The following is a 14,224-nucleotide window of genomic DNA, read 5'->3' as shown; positions in this document are numbered from 1 at the left end:
GGAGTCGGACACCATCTATTGCACAACAACGGGTTATTACTATTGGATTTTTTTACAAATGTCACTTTGTGCATGCACACATAATCTACTTAAAAGACTGTTTACTATTGTAAGCATGCAAATTTGTTCACTAACTCAACTTCATCATTTTCTATCATTATTTAGGTTTTTTAAGGATGATTGTCTCCTACCTCCTATCGCACCACAATGAAGTATATATTGCATGGTTGAAGCTCGTTCATGGCAAAAATTGTACTTGCAACACCTAATACAATTTAACTAATACCATTTCATTCAACTAAAGGATATTCATATGCATTACACATTTCCAGGGACTCATTTTAATGCATTATTATTTTCTATTTTCATGTTATGTGTATTAATTTTGGTACTCTAATATTAACGGGATAGGTTCTTAAATATTGCACAATTTGACCTTGTTGTATATTGATTGTGTTGGAAATTTGTGTTAGGGTCTTAAAAATTTGTATTCTTCATTTTGTTTGTCAAACTTAACAAGGTAAGTATGATTTCATTGCATATTATACAATGAAATCATACTTTTGTCAGAAGTGTTAATTTAGAAAAATTTCACCCACGTGGTGAGAATAGCAACTTCCGAGATCACAAGTCCAATGCTTTTAACTTATAAAAAAACATAATGGCCCGTTGCAAATAATCATGGAATTTCAAAATTAACATTAATGGATAGTCCAAGATTCTGTGCTTAAGAAATTCATTATTAATTACATTGCTTCTCTTTGACAAGTGTAAGAGCCAAATTCTAGTAGCTAATCTTCTGGGAAGAAAAAAAAATAGACATTGCCATTTATTTGTCCATTGCTAAATAGTAAATAATATTATGAAACACTTCTTTGCTCTCTTTCTTATCTTTCTTCTTTCTATGGTGATTAGAAGATTGAAGATAGGGTAGTTTAGTCCTAATTAAGCTGAATTCATCTAACGCATTGATATGAGTCCGGGTACCGCGTTGACAATACATGGTGTTTCAGCTTCATTAACAAAGCGAAAATTCCATAGCATGGAATATGCAGTAATGCCACCGCAAAGTACCTATATATCAATTACAAGGCATATGAAAAAAGTCAGCAAATTAATTCAAGTAATTAATAGATCAGGCATCATAAAAGCGCTAGCCAAACATTAAAGTAGTAACGACAAAACATACCATTATTAATTTTTTGTTTTTGTTATATTTTCTAATTAGAATTAAAGTTTCATCTAGATTATCCACACAATAAAGGTTTGTATTAAAGATTATTAAAAGTCAGCATAAGTTTTTATACTCTAATTCCGATTAGATAACAAGACAACAGATACATTAAAAAACTGCCTTTTAAGTATTCTTTTTTGGTGTTTAAAAACGAACCAGTTTTACATAATATAACGGCGAAGAAATAAAATTCGTACCATAGTGGAGCATAATAGGATGATAAATCAAGAAATGGATATGGCCACCTGTTTTACCAGAGAAGAAAATTCTGTTAGACAATGATGTATAACATGTCTTCTTATTATAATGAACTTATGTATAACAACAGAGTTCAAGACTTTATACCAGAGATTAATGCAACCATGAACAATCCACTGGAAAATCACATATGTGACTGTCCACAGGCAAAAGTATCCTATTCGAAACCAAGGGAACCTCTGAAGAGGGGACAAAAATAAAAGGGTAGGAATTTTTAGAAGCATGAGATTCGGAAGTGGAAATAAATGGAATCAAATGCAGGAACTTACCAGACAATTTAAAGCTGTATCACCTATAAGAAAAACTGCGTTGATTGAGTGCATAATGACTATCAACTGCCACAGGAGAATATAACATATTGGTTAAGTGCTATCTAGCTTAATTATGTGATAGAATCTATAGGAGAAAATTTGAGTCCATGGGATCATAAATATGATACTTACAAAATTTAGGTTGTAATCTTTGATGGTTAGAAATGGAACAATTATGAACCAAAATACACAATCGGTGAGCATGACGGAACCAGCGTTAATCTGTTCACAAGTGAACAAACAAAAATCAATTGTGGTAGATGAAAAAAGCTATATACTTCCTTCCACTTTCATAAACAAAACTGAAACAAGAGACATGCAACAAAGTATAGCAGGAAAATCAGAATGTTGATCTCTTTACTCAATGTTGGGTAAAATTAGAGTGCAATGCACTATGAACTGAACTCATCACAGTGATAACTCTTATCTCTTATGCCTTGCATTTCAATCGGTGATCTATGAAAATTGAGAAGTGTACCTGGAATATTATTTGAAAAATGTAACCCCAAAAGCCTGCATGTTGGCGTACAAGAACTTCTTCGGGGGCGCCGAGGCTTTTCTCTTGGTCTGATGGATTAGAGCTTTGTGGGAGTGCAGAAGCATCATACATTCCTTGCTCTGCATCTCCATCCACATTATCAACCTTATCCCCAGTTGATTTCTTATGATGTTGGTAACATCCATATATGGAGAGCAAAGATCCAAGCTGCAACATCAAGCACACAAGGACAAGTAGTGCATGTAAGATAATTACATACTAAATTATAGACAAGAGTAACATAACTACAGAAAAATAAGATATGGGGCATTTATACTCACCCCAAAATAGATGGTGATTGAAGTAAAAGTCCACCTGTTTCAGAAACCATTAAAAATAATTAACTCAAATCAAATGCCAAAAAGAATCTCGGAATATGCCTAATCAATAGAGTTAAGAGTTGAAACAGACTTCTATCTACAAATGGTAGTTTCTTATATTGGCATCATAGATCAGTTAAGGTAATTACTTTCTTTAAAGGAATGTTTATTTAGACTCCTAACTAACTGAACTCAAGTGATTGGCCGCAAAGATAATAAAGGCTTAACTCGAAGAGCAGAGAAAGAATAATAGCAATGATAGAAACACAGTACACTTCAAATTTTTTGTTTATGTTCCCACCAACAGGAAACAACAGAAAACAATGCTCCTATTCATGATGTACCTTACAATAGCAGCCAAATTTTGAGACGGATAATTTCAGGACAAGTGAAGAAAGCTTACTGAGTGTAATAGTAGAAAATGCTTCCTCCATCAACAGTTGCATTGATTATGAGAAGCACCAAAAGCATGATAAACGCCACAACTCTGAAGGCCATGAGCCATGCAGGGTGAATTCCTTTTAGGCAAGGCCTCCAAGTTTCATCCTCATACAAAGTTGCTGATGTTTCTTGTTGTGTCACCCGGCTACCATTCCTTGCTGGTTTTCTCAAACGCTCATACTTCCATAAAAGCAAGGTTGAGAAGATTACTGAAACCAGAATCCATATGGCACAAAGCAAAACTCTCCAATTAAGCCAGTAGCTTTGAGTGTTTGTCTTTGCAGTCATAATTGGCTTCCATGAGTCTTTGTGAGAGCCTGTTAGAAAACCCATGATGGACTTTACCTTCTTTTGGGTGTTTCTCAAAGTAACAATGTTAAGTTGAGGTGGTCTTGTTTCCACTTCCTAAGATTATTAAAAGATGGAAAAGAGAGAGTTGGAAAAACAACCGCTGTTGAAGAATGAATGAAAATGAACAAATTGAACTAAAACCAAATGAATGCTTCCTTCTATTGATCACTCAGAAACAAAAACACCCAGAAAGGAAAGGTGGAAACTTTGAAAAGGGTCTAATCAAATCAGAGCCCACACAGGGCTCTGAGCTAAAACTCATGAACAAATGAACCGCCAGAGTAAAAGAGAGCCATTTCATGCAATCAAAATGAACACAAGAGGACCTTAATGGGAAAGTGCTCGTGGGTTTCACATGCATCTCACAATGTGAACAGGTGCATAAATTTCGGGCCATCAAGAACCAAAAAGTTGGAATTCTTGACCCATTTTGACCACATTAATCGTTGGATTACGTAGAGATTCCAAACTTAAGTGAATTTTATGCAAAAAGAAGATACACCGACAGTTTTAATAGTGCATCAATGGACTTATAAAGGGGGAAAAAAGGAGGGAGCTAAACTCTTCAGCAAGGAAAAGGTTGAAACTTGCAAGGGAAAAAGCAAGACAATGTGGATGTGTACGAGAAGAGAAGATGCTTTGCTTCTTTGCTTTTGTATGTAGAAAAATAAAAACTATTTAAGGTTACAGATATGGAAAGATAAGGATGGTGCTTTGAGCACAAGCTTCTTCTCTTGATTTTATTTTATATAGCTATTAACTTTAACTTATTTATTGAAGGAAAGAAGGAAAGTTCTAAGATAAATCAATGTTGTATCAATTAACTTCAATATTATTATTGTCCTGTTAAAATGTGATTGAAGTTTTGATCTCCATATATCCATGCAAATTTTAAATTAATCCAAACAAAGACATGCATGTTGCCTTGTGGGTTTTCTAGGATTACCAATTTTGTTTTTACTTTTTTTAAAAAACAAATTGTGACAGAGAGACAGAGGGAAAAGGGACAGAGCGTAATTTTATTTTTGGATTTTGTTGTGTTGGGATGCTTGTTGTGGGGATGCTTGTTGTGTTGATGCTTCACATATTTTTGGACAGGGCGTAATCCAAGAACAGGTGTCTTGTGTGAGTCCTTGGTTGCTGTTAAAGGAAGGAAGTGCTTAACTAACTCAGAAGGAGATGACAGAGACACACAAATGAAAAAACAAAGGGGTAAAAATCAGATACAATGATGAGGAGATTGTATGGTGCATTAGAGTGTAGGAAATCTTAGTAGGATCAGTATTTTTTTTTTTTATCAATAGTTTGGAACATGATGATTGATTTGGATATTTCATCAAACTAAGGACGTGTGTTTAATTTGAGTCCTTTATAATAAGGAGGTGAATTGTATTATATTTATTGATAAAAAATCAATTATTAAAATTTGACTAAAATACACTTTTGTTCTCACATTTTATTCTTTGATTTTTGTTTCATTCGTTAAGTTTAATGAATTTCATTTAAATTTTGTAACATTTTTTTGGTTTTTTTTTTTCCTGTGACACACTTTCCAGATAGATCAAATGACTGAACGAAGAAGCATCGAAACTGATTTATTGGCAAACTTACATTTGGGGTTCCACCACAGAATTCTCAAACATGCACTAAGTTACTCATTTCATTAATAAACCAGAATAATTTGATAATATGATAAATTATGAAAGATGTCACATTATACGAGTATCTGTCACGTCAGCTAAATTTATAACTTTAATGCAAAAAAATAAAATAACAATTTATTTTAAAGAATTAAAATGAAAATTTTAAACTTGAAAATCAAATTAAAATAAAAAATTAAGAAGAGTGATAAGATTGCATTTTATCCTTAAAATTGTAAGAATGCTCGGTAAAATTTTAATTATTAATTTTCTAATTAAGCACGTACAGTTATATTTTGTTCTTCAAACTATAGTTGATGTGTGTTACTGGCCTCACCTTGTTAGGACACAATTGCCGCAACATACAAAGAACGCTTGGGGGAATGAATTGAATGAAGGCCGTGAAGAATGTAAAAAGTGTGGTAGTCATAAACTCATAATAGGAGTGAAAGAATGAAATTGTTGATGCTTTTTTGGGGTCAGGGGAATGGGGTCCACACTTCAGCGTTGAGACCACCTTGGCTTGTTGGAATTGGAGGAGCAACAGCGACTGCATGATAGATGCATATGGCCACATACCACGCAAATGCAAGTATGCAACTGGTGGGTGTGCTCTCGGCTTCTATTGCATTACAACTACTACATCACACTTTCGTAATTCTCAATTCCTCATCAGACATTCTTATTATTCTATTTTTTGTTTAAAATTAGAAAAAAAAATGTTATGCACTTAAACTTTATAAAAAGTTTTACACAGAAATGATAATGAGTATAATATGGATAGGGTTATATATTATTTGTTTTCTTACTCATCTTTAAAAATAATATTCATATCCGGATGGAATATTGGTAATCATTTTAATTTTCATCCTTCTTCCCATTGAGTACATTTATACTCACACTCATAACTCACACTATATTCATGCATACAATTAATAATAATAAATTAATAAAAAATTAAAATAATTACTATAATTAAAGTAAAAATTTATTTTTAAATAATTCAAACATAACATTAAAAACATACCCACATAATATTAAAAACAAATAAATATAACATTGACTTATCCAAACTCGAGTCATAAATAAATAAAATTACAAAAAATAATTATCTGATATAACGATTGTTAAAATTAATATTGTAATCATTTAACAAAAACTCTAATTAAAGGTTTAAGATTTTTTGATCTTTGATAATCACGTAACATTGTAATATAGGGTTTTTCACTCTCTAATATACGGTTAGAGATTAGAGACTTAGAGTATTAGTAATAAAAAATATAATTATTTTTCATAAAAAATTATATATAAAAATAATAATATATTAAATTATATTACTATTTTATAACATATATTAATATATATGATATATGCGGAATGAGGCAGGTTAGGTACTATAGTACTCGTACCCACACCTATACCTACCTATTTGCAGTCTATATACTTGTTCCTTAACGCTCCCAATATTATGGATAATTATTTGTCTCACTTGCATATATTTTTGCATATACATATCGGGTTCAAGTATACTTTGTCATCCCTATATCACAAACTCATGTATGATATTTTGTTTACTTTTTTAAAATAATTTGTATAAATACTTTTTAAACTTTAATCTAAACACAGTCTTAATATATTAGGTTTTTTCTTTCATAAAAACACTAATCTTAAAAAAAATTAAAAAATAAACTCATTTTAGATCAGTTTTACAAATATTCATAAAAAATAAGAAGATAAATTATTTTGTTATAAATTAAAATTAACTTATATGTATCTGAATACTTTTAGAACTTTTCTTAATCCTGCAAAAGTTAAAATACATGAGTCGGTTTTAATTTATGAAAGAATATAATTTCTTTCACTTTTTATGATGAATATTTTAAAAAAATTATCCTGACCTAGATGTTTTTCTGCACACAAACTCGACATTAGATTTGTAAGTCCGTAAATTCTAAACAGAGTTTTCTCTATTTTTGGAAACAGATTCTAAACAGAGAATAAGTTGAAGTTATTTACTTTTATATTAAAAATACAAAACAAAATAATGTAATATTTATAATTATAACTATAAACTAAAACCCAGCATCAATAATATTTGTATTGCAAGTGGTTGGATGAGGGAAAAATAAAACCGATGGGACTGAAAAAATGCTTATTCTGATTATTAATTGTTATTATACCTTAATTTTATATTTTTTACATCACATCAATTCTTCAATTTTTTTTCTCTCTACTTTTTAAAGATTCATATATCCCTAGGATATCAAACACTCTTTATCCAAAAATTGGCAACTGAAAGTGCAATATTGCAAAGGAAAAAAAATTAGGTGTAGTGTATTAGGTTTTTAAGTTAAAATTGATATTTTATTTCAGTAATTTAAGCAATAATGATTGACATATTGATGATCTGTTTGATTAGAGAGAATGAAGAAAAGAGACGCAGAAAGGTATTTTTAATTTTATTTTATTAAATAAAAAAAATATTGGAAGAAAGGGAAGAAAAATAACAAACTTAAACTATCTCTTTCCTTATGTTTGTTTTCCCTCTATAATTTAATTTATAAATGCATATAATATATTTTTAGTTTCTTAAAATATTAGTTTTAGTCCCTATAAAAGATTAATACAGTAGTTTTAGTTTTTATATTTACTAAAAAGTCACGCGCTTTTGATCATGTATTGTTATGAACTAACAACACATGTTTCTGAAATTGTATTTTATTTTTATAGGAGTTATTAATGTGTATGGTCATGAACTAAATAATTTCATGAATGATATATATAGTCACAATAATGATGATAATGATTATGACAGTAGTACTTTCTTTTATGATAAATATTAAATATATTCTATAATTTTGAAATATTAAATATATATTTACTTTTTATCTAGAAAGATTGGTTGGAGGATGAATTAGAAAAGATATAGCATTACTCTTTAGATTTCTAGATATTTGCTTGGGTACATATACAAAAGCATGGATGACAAGAAATAATAGTTGTTGCCTTTGGATTTCCAAAGTGGTCCTATTCCTACAAATAGTACACATGCAAATAGTAAAATGGAATATGCCTTCACCCTTGGGGCTTGGTTGGGTTTGTACAAAAGTGGTGGCAACGTGGCACAGTATTGTGACAGCGGGCAACATTAACCTCACCCTCGGGGAACACAAAATTTCAATGAATATTCCCCACAATTTATGGCTTTTTAACAATGACATTTATTAATTGGCTTCTAACTCATCAATTTGGATCAATTAAGTTATTATTGATGGACAGGAAAATAATAGCCACCACTAACCAACCACATTAGAGTTATTAACTGGATATATACGCGAAAGCTTTTAGTTGAAGGAGAAGTCAAGACATGATTTTTGGTTTGTGAGAATAATATCTAATATTCTTGCTAAACATGCTTTTTATGTTTTGGATTCGATGAACTTGGTGAAAAAATGGTTTGAGTAGGGACGTCTTAGCAATCACAATAAGCCTAAAGCTCATTATTAATTAACGAGAGGCATCCTTTGTTAAAACTTTCAGATTTTTTTTTTAATTATGTCCATTATTGCTTTTCACCATACAATTAATCTTTTGTAATGATTTTTTTTTTAATTTCTTTTTCAATTCATTATAATCATTTAATTTTTCATGATTTTTTTAGGTCCTTGAAAAGTTATTTTTATGATTTTGAAATCCTTCCCTTTGCTTTAATAATTATAACTGTTGATATCAGTTATATGGTTAATGCTTTTATAATGATCAGACATTCTCTTTTAATTTATTTGGTCACAAAGTAGCTCTAAAAATAAATATAAATCATTATTAGAGGAGGAATTCTTTTTAAGAGTTACTTCTCATATCCTTACTATTTATTTCTTAAGATCTAATAGTTGTAATAATTAACTAATCTTAATCATTAGATATAAAAAAATAATAATAAAAAAATAACTCTATAAAAATTATTCTTCAAGTGAATTTCTCCATATCATAAAAGTTGTTGCATATATATTTTTTCAAACCCTAATGATATGCTTTTTTTAATCAATAAAGTAATGAAGATGGAAATTTTTATTGTTTTGGCAAGTGAAAAGAAAAACAAATTTACCAGCTAGTCACGGTCAAACTAAAAATATGTATAAATATTTATAAACAACTATCTATGCTTTATGTGTATTTTTATTATAAATTTCAAATTAAGTAAATAATTGAGATTGGTAGAAATACGAGAAATTATTTCACTTAATTTGGTGAATATATATAGACTTAATTAAAAGTTATAACTTTTATACTTTTAATATAAATACTATTATATTATAATAAATTTAAGAAGTCACCAAAAATAATAATAAAATTACGAGGAAAAAGATAATGAAACAAAAACAGAGTTTTTTTTTTTTTTTCTTTTTCGGAGAGCTTTACTTTCAGCACCCCTCAGGCTCATGGAGACATAGACAGACGGACGGATCTTTCAAGTTTCAAAGGTCTTGCGCCAACACAACCCATCAACCCTCAAAGCGCAAATTGTTTTAATTTTCTAATAATTTTTCGCATAATAATTATTTTCTTAAAATTTTATCAAGTATTAAGATGCATTTTTTCCGGTATCATTAATTTTAAGGGTTACTTTTGCTTAGCCATCTTTTTCCCTCATTATTTCAATCACATACAAGTTTTGGTACTTCATTTATCTTGAGGAAGGGGAGAGATGGTTGAACATCATTCTTCTTTTCATTTTCCATTTTAAAAAGGACGATTATCTTCTTACGACTATGAAAATACAAATTCTTTCATTTGGTCATATAATTTTATTTATGTTCTCTACTTTTATCATGATGACAACAAAATTTTGAGGAAAAAAAAGGTAAGACTGAGTTTCAAAAAAAAAAAAAAAAGATGGTTGAGTAGCTAAATGATTGTTTTGTGATTGTTTGCTGAACTCATTATCTCTTCATTCCAGAGTATATGACTTTTAAGATTTTTGCACAAATATATATTAAGGAATTTAATTAATTTATTGAATTTTTTAAAAAATATTAGATAACTTCCTAATATATCATTTATCTTTCTAATTAATGATTCATTTATTCTTTCTATGTATTACTTACACTAAGTATTTATTAAAGATAGTCTTGGAAAAAAATATTTAATGTAGCATTGATTTTATAAAATAACATATTTTGAAACAAATTTTTTTTCTAAAACGTAGGGAATAATAAATTAAAATAAGTAGCTGTTTGAGATTCTTGAGATAGTCTTGTCTTATACTTAGGTGACTCCAAGACATTAATGTCTTCAAATACATTGTTGTTTGTTTTGGAACATTAGAAAATGTTTATATGTAAATATCTTTGAAGCAACTAACAGTTTCTTTTGCATATGTAAACTCAGTAGATATCCTTTTTTCATGTTGCGCGGTGGTAAGTTGAATATATGCACCTGAGAGAGGAACCCCATTTAGCTTTTAATTTACCAACATTATGGGGAGGAGGTGAGTGATGTGTTTTTATGCATGAATCGTTGAACGTAAGGACTGGGACATCAAATTTGGGATGCTTTGTGTGACGACTGGAAAAGATAGAATGTTGTGAACGTAAAAGACTCTATAGTGAAGATGAGGTTGAATTTTAGAGAACAGGAAGAATCTTGTTTTTTATGCGTTTCCTAGTTTAAGGGCTGATACTAATTTTCATGATTATCGCATGATTAGAACATAAGTTGAGTATATATGCATGGCTATTTCTCACGTAAAATTCACAGCCACAAATTCATACACCTATCCAAAGAAACATATTAATTCAACGTGTTTCTTCAATTCCGACCATTTCATTGTTAATAATTACTTCCACATTACTAAAATAATAGTCATCTTAGTTAATTTTATAAGGATAATAATAATAATAAATAAATAAATAAATTTATAAAATTAATCTTATATTATTATTAATTATATTTTTTATATAAACCATCATTAATATTATAAAAAATATAAGTGAAAAAATATAATTAATATTACATTAAAAACTTAAAATAAAATTATTTTGAAATATTTTTTTTTTCTTGTATGATAATTATAATGGAACAAAAGAAAATAATATAATTCATATAAGTGACAACTGTTCTAGTTCTCTTCAAATTAAATAATCCTAGTATTTTGTTTTTCAATTTAGTGATATAATTGTTTGATAACAATGCTAGCAAGAGTCCAACGCGAAACAGCATGTAAATCACTTCGCCTTCTTGGTTACTCCAAGTTATAATTACTAATAATTACATCATCAATTCTCTTTCTATCCATTTTCACTTGTGTTTTTCATTGAAAGCATAATACAACTTGAAATGTCAATAATAATATATACACACATGAAAATTGATTTCTTTATGGGGTTCTCTACCCACCATTCAACAACAACATACATACATATATCTGTAAGGTTCTGGCCCCAAAACAAGAAAAGAAAATAAAATAAACAAAGAAAATTGTACAGCAAAACATTTACAATCACTAATTCACAACAACCAGATGATGCAAATAGCCAGCTTTAATTTCTTAATATGGCTGTGAGAACATCTTCCAATGACATGTTCTGAATGCTTATTTGGAACAATCTGAGAAGGTGATGCTACCGTTCTATCTTAAGTAGTTTCACCATCACCATCTCCTAGTAGAGAGAGCGAGAAAGGGGCAATGGCGACATTAAATGCTCTTGAGCCTACTCGATCAACATGTATCATCTCAAAGTCACCTTCCTGCATTATAGGAGAAGAGAGTTAAGCATCTAGAAATACTTGAAAGTTGAAATCAATTGTGAATCAAAATGGCAACCAATGTATTCAAAACTTTGAGAAGGGGTATCCAATGAGGAGAGTCATAATATGCAATTTTTACTAAGAAAACACAATTGAGAGTGTTGCATGTTTAAAATGATAGTACAGATTCAATCTGTAATAATATGAAAGTAGTCATGAAATAATGAAAAAAGAATTCCATAAAAAGGGGGCGGGGGAAATAAAAGAAAGTTTCTTACCATTCTACCATTTTGTGTGCTTAATGGGCATGTAGAAGAGAATTCAAAACTACTCCTAGGAAAGATAGCTGGCTGTTCACCAACAACTCCAATTCCCCTGCACGCGAAAAATGAAGTACAGAAGTTATTTTAAACTTGAATCCACATGAGTATAAAAGAAAATGAAACAACCATTAAAGCATAAAGAACATAGATAGCAAGGATAAGAACAATTAACTCACCAAATATTTTCAGTTTTCCCATTAGCATCAGATATAATCCAATGCCTTCTGAGAAGTTGAACAGGGCGGTTTGTGTTATTGGTAATTTTGATTCTATATTCAAAGGAATATACCTCCTCTGAAGGCTGACTTCTGCCCTCTATATATGCACTCTTCACTTGGACCCGGATTCCCTGAACAAGTTGAAAATGAAACTGTCTAAGTTCATTTTTTACTTTACAATTATGTTAATGCGATGTCTCACATGAAATATGAATTCATTAGTTCTTTCCTTTAGGAATTCATAGGAATATATCTATTTAATAAAAGTAAGTGGTCTCCATACCAAGGTTGTCGCATCACTTGAGCATTTTAAGAGAGAATGTGGAGCAATTTCTTTTAGCTCATCACGATATCTAGCTGCGTCCTGCAAATGAAGAAAATGGGTAAAACAGGTTGTCAAAATGCAGTTTTGGAAGATTCATATACAATAACATAAAAATGGAAAACAGGCTACATCTTGACAATTTGAGAGATATATATATATATATGTATATGTGTGTGTTTACTGCAAACCCAGGCTTAAAAGAAACAATCCAGAGTAACAAAACAGCAGTTATTTTAAAATTACAAAAAAAATTGTCATGAATTCTGATTTTTTGAGTCCTAACGCCTTATCACTAATTCCACCGTATTACAGAAATACGAAGACCATATTTATCAATTTTAAAATACACCAACAAAGACTAAGTTTGACCAAATCTTGATGGGACAAAAACACATTTTTGTCCAAAGTTGAAAATGTGTATTAGAACATTGGGTAGAAGAAACAAAAGATAGTCCAATAAATGTAAAAAGCAGCATAAACTTGTCATCTTTCCTAACTATCATGGTTGAGAAGGGACAGGAAGTTCAATCAACACAAAATCACTTCCAATGAAAAAAACAATGGTCTTATCTTGTGTAATATAATCTACATGCAAAAATATTAGTTTAATTAAAAAGGAAATGATTGAAAGAAAGATGAGTACAAAATAGCCACCTGAAACCTCTCATCAGCAACGGCTTCCTTCAACAATCTCCTCAGACGCAGAACAGGAATCTCATCTTCGAAGCACTTGAGCGAGTCACGAATCCTCGAAGCCTCTTCGTAATACTACCGTTTTTCAAATTCCATAAAATAAGAAGCCCCTCTCCAAAACCCGAGGAACCACCAACGAACCTCATTAATAATATAAAAGAAAAAAAAACATTTTCCTTCCTTAAAAAAAAAAAAACAAAAACACTAACCTCGGACTTGGCCGCTTTCTCCATCCGGTGCTTCAAGATCGCGTAATTATGGCTCGGAGACATAAACGAACCTGAGTTCGAACCTATTCCTTCGTTCCCATTCCTCTCCGAACCGCACGAAACCATCACATTCCTACGGTTCGGACAATTCACGCGCTGCTTCCTCGTACTCGTCTCGGAATTCGTTAAAATCGGTAACCTCGTACCCACGTAAGCCTTCATGCTCATCAACGACTGCATCATTTTTGCTTCTAATTTTTTTTTTTCAATAAAACCCACAGCTCCGAAATCAAATCAGATTGTGATAGTAGAATGGAATTAGAATGATGATTAGCTTTGGCACTTTTATTGATGTGTGCTAGCACGTTTTCCGCGGGTTTTCTTTTTCTTCTATTATTATTACTATTGGATTTAGGGCTGCCACCGTTATTTTCGGTTAATCATAGATTCGTGTCAGCGTGGTACTATAAATGAACAAATATCTAAAAAGTGAGATGCCAAAATTAGCCATTGGGTATTTTTGGGGATTTTCGATTTGGGACGGGAAAACAGACCCTTTGAGGGTATTATGGGGAATTTGTGGGACATTGCAAAATATTCCGCTTTGCTAGTGTAT

The 14,224-nt window shown here is 30.5% G+C and overlaps 2 protein-coding genes across 2 annotated transcripts; both read right to left on the bottom strand.

Annotated features, from left to right (window-relative positions):
- Positions 1 to 676: 676 nt before the first annotated feature.
- Positions 677 to 4,192, bottom strand: LOC114409835. The gene is made up of 8 exons (XM_028373467.1): positions 3,065 to 4,192; positions 2,623 to 2,656; positions 2,282 to 2,509; positions 1,936 to 2,025; positions 1,762 to 1,827; positions 1,580 to 1,671; positions 1,432 to 1,479; positions 677 to 1,074 (listed from the first exon to the last, which is right to left on the bottom strand). The coding sequence occupies exons 1-8, from the start codon at positions 3,433 to 3,435 to the stop codon at positions 957 to 959; spliced, it is 1,047 nt and encodes a 348-aa protein (XP_028229268.1). The 5' UTR covers positions 3,436 to 4,192; the 3' UTR covers positions 677 to 956.
- A 7,247-nt stretch (positions 4,193 to 11,439) lies between these two features.
- Positions 11,440 to 13,970, bottom strand: LOC114409834. Its single transcript, XM_028373466.1, has 6 exons — positions 13,609 to 13,970; positions 13,361 to 13,474; positions 12,665 to 12,745; positions 12,340 to 12,512; positions 12,119 to 12,215; positions 11,440 to 11,840 (listed from the first exon to the last, which is right to left on the bottom strand). Exons 1-6 carry the CDS (start codon positions 13,849 to 13,851, stop codon positions 11,727 to 11,729), a joined length of 822 nt encoding a protein of 273 aa, XP_028229267.1. The 5' UTR covers positions 13,852 to 13,970; the 3' UTR covers positions 11,440 to 11,726.
- Between the last annotated feature and the right edge of the window lie 254 nt (positions 13,971 to 14,224).

Source organism: Glycine soja, chromosome 4 (genome assembly GCF_004193775.1).
Source record: "Glycine soja cultivar W05 chromosome 4, ASM419377v2, whole genome shotgun sequence".
NCBI lineage: Eukaryota > Viridiplantae > Streptophyta > Magnoliopsida > Fabales > Fabaceae > Glycine > Glycine soja.
This window is presented reverse-complemented; position numbering and strand designations above follow the sequence as displayed.

Bases quoted from the DNA above. Each gene is read 5' to 3' on its own strand.
- LOC114409834 (XM_028373466.1), bottom strand. From the start codon at position 13,851: ATGATGCAGTCGTTGATGAGCATGAAGGCTTACGTGGGTACGAGGTTA. The intron at 12,216-12,339 runs GTGAGTTAATTG...TTTCGCGTGCAG, and splicing joins GGGAAAACTGAAAATATTTG to GGGAATTGGAGTTGTTGGTG. The intron at 11,841-12,118 runs GTAAGAAACTTT...CCTATAATGCAG, and splicing joins GCACACAAAATGGTAGAATG to GAAGGTGACTTTGAGATGAT.
- LOC114409835 (XM_028373467.1), bottom strand. From the start codon at position 3,435: ATGGGTTTTCTAACAGGCTCTCACAAAGACTCATGGAAGCCAATTATG. The intron at 2,026-2,281 runs GTACACTTCTCA...ACTTGTGAACAG, and splicing joins TTTTTCAAATAATATTCCAG to ATTAACGCTGGTTCCGTCAT. The intron at 1,672-1,761 runs GTAAGTTCCTGC...TCCCCTCTTCAG, and splicing joins ATACAGCTTTAAATTGTCTG to AGGTTCCCTTGGTTTCGAAT.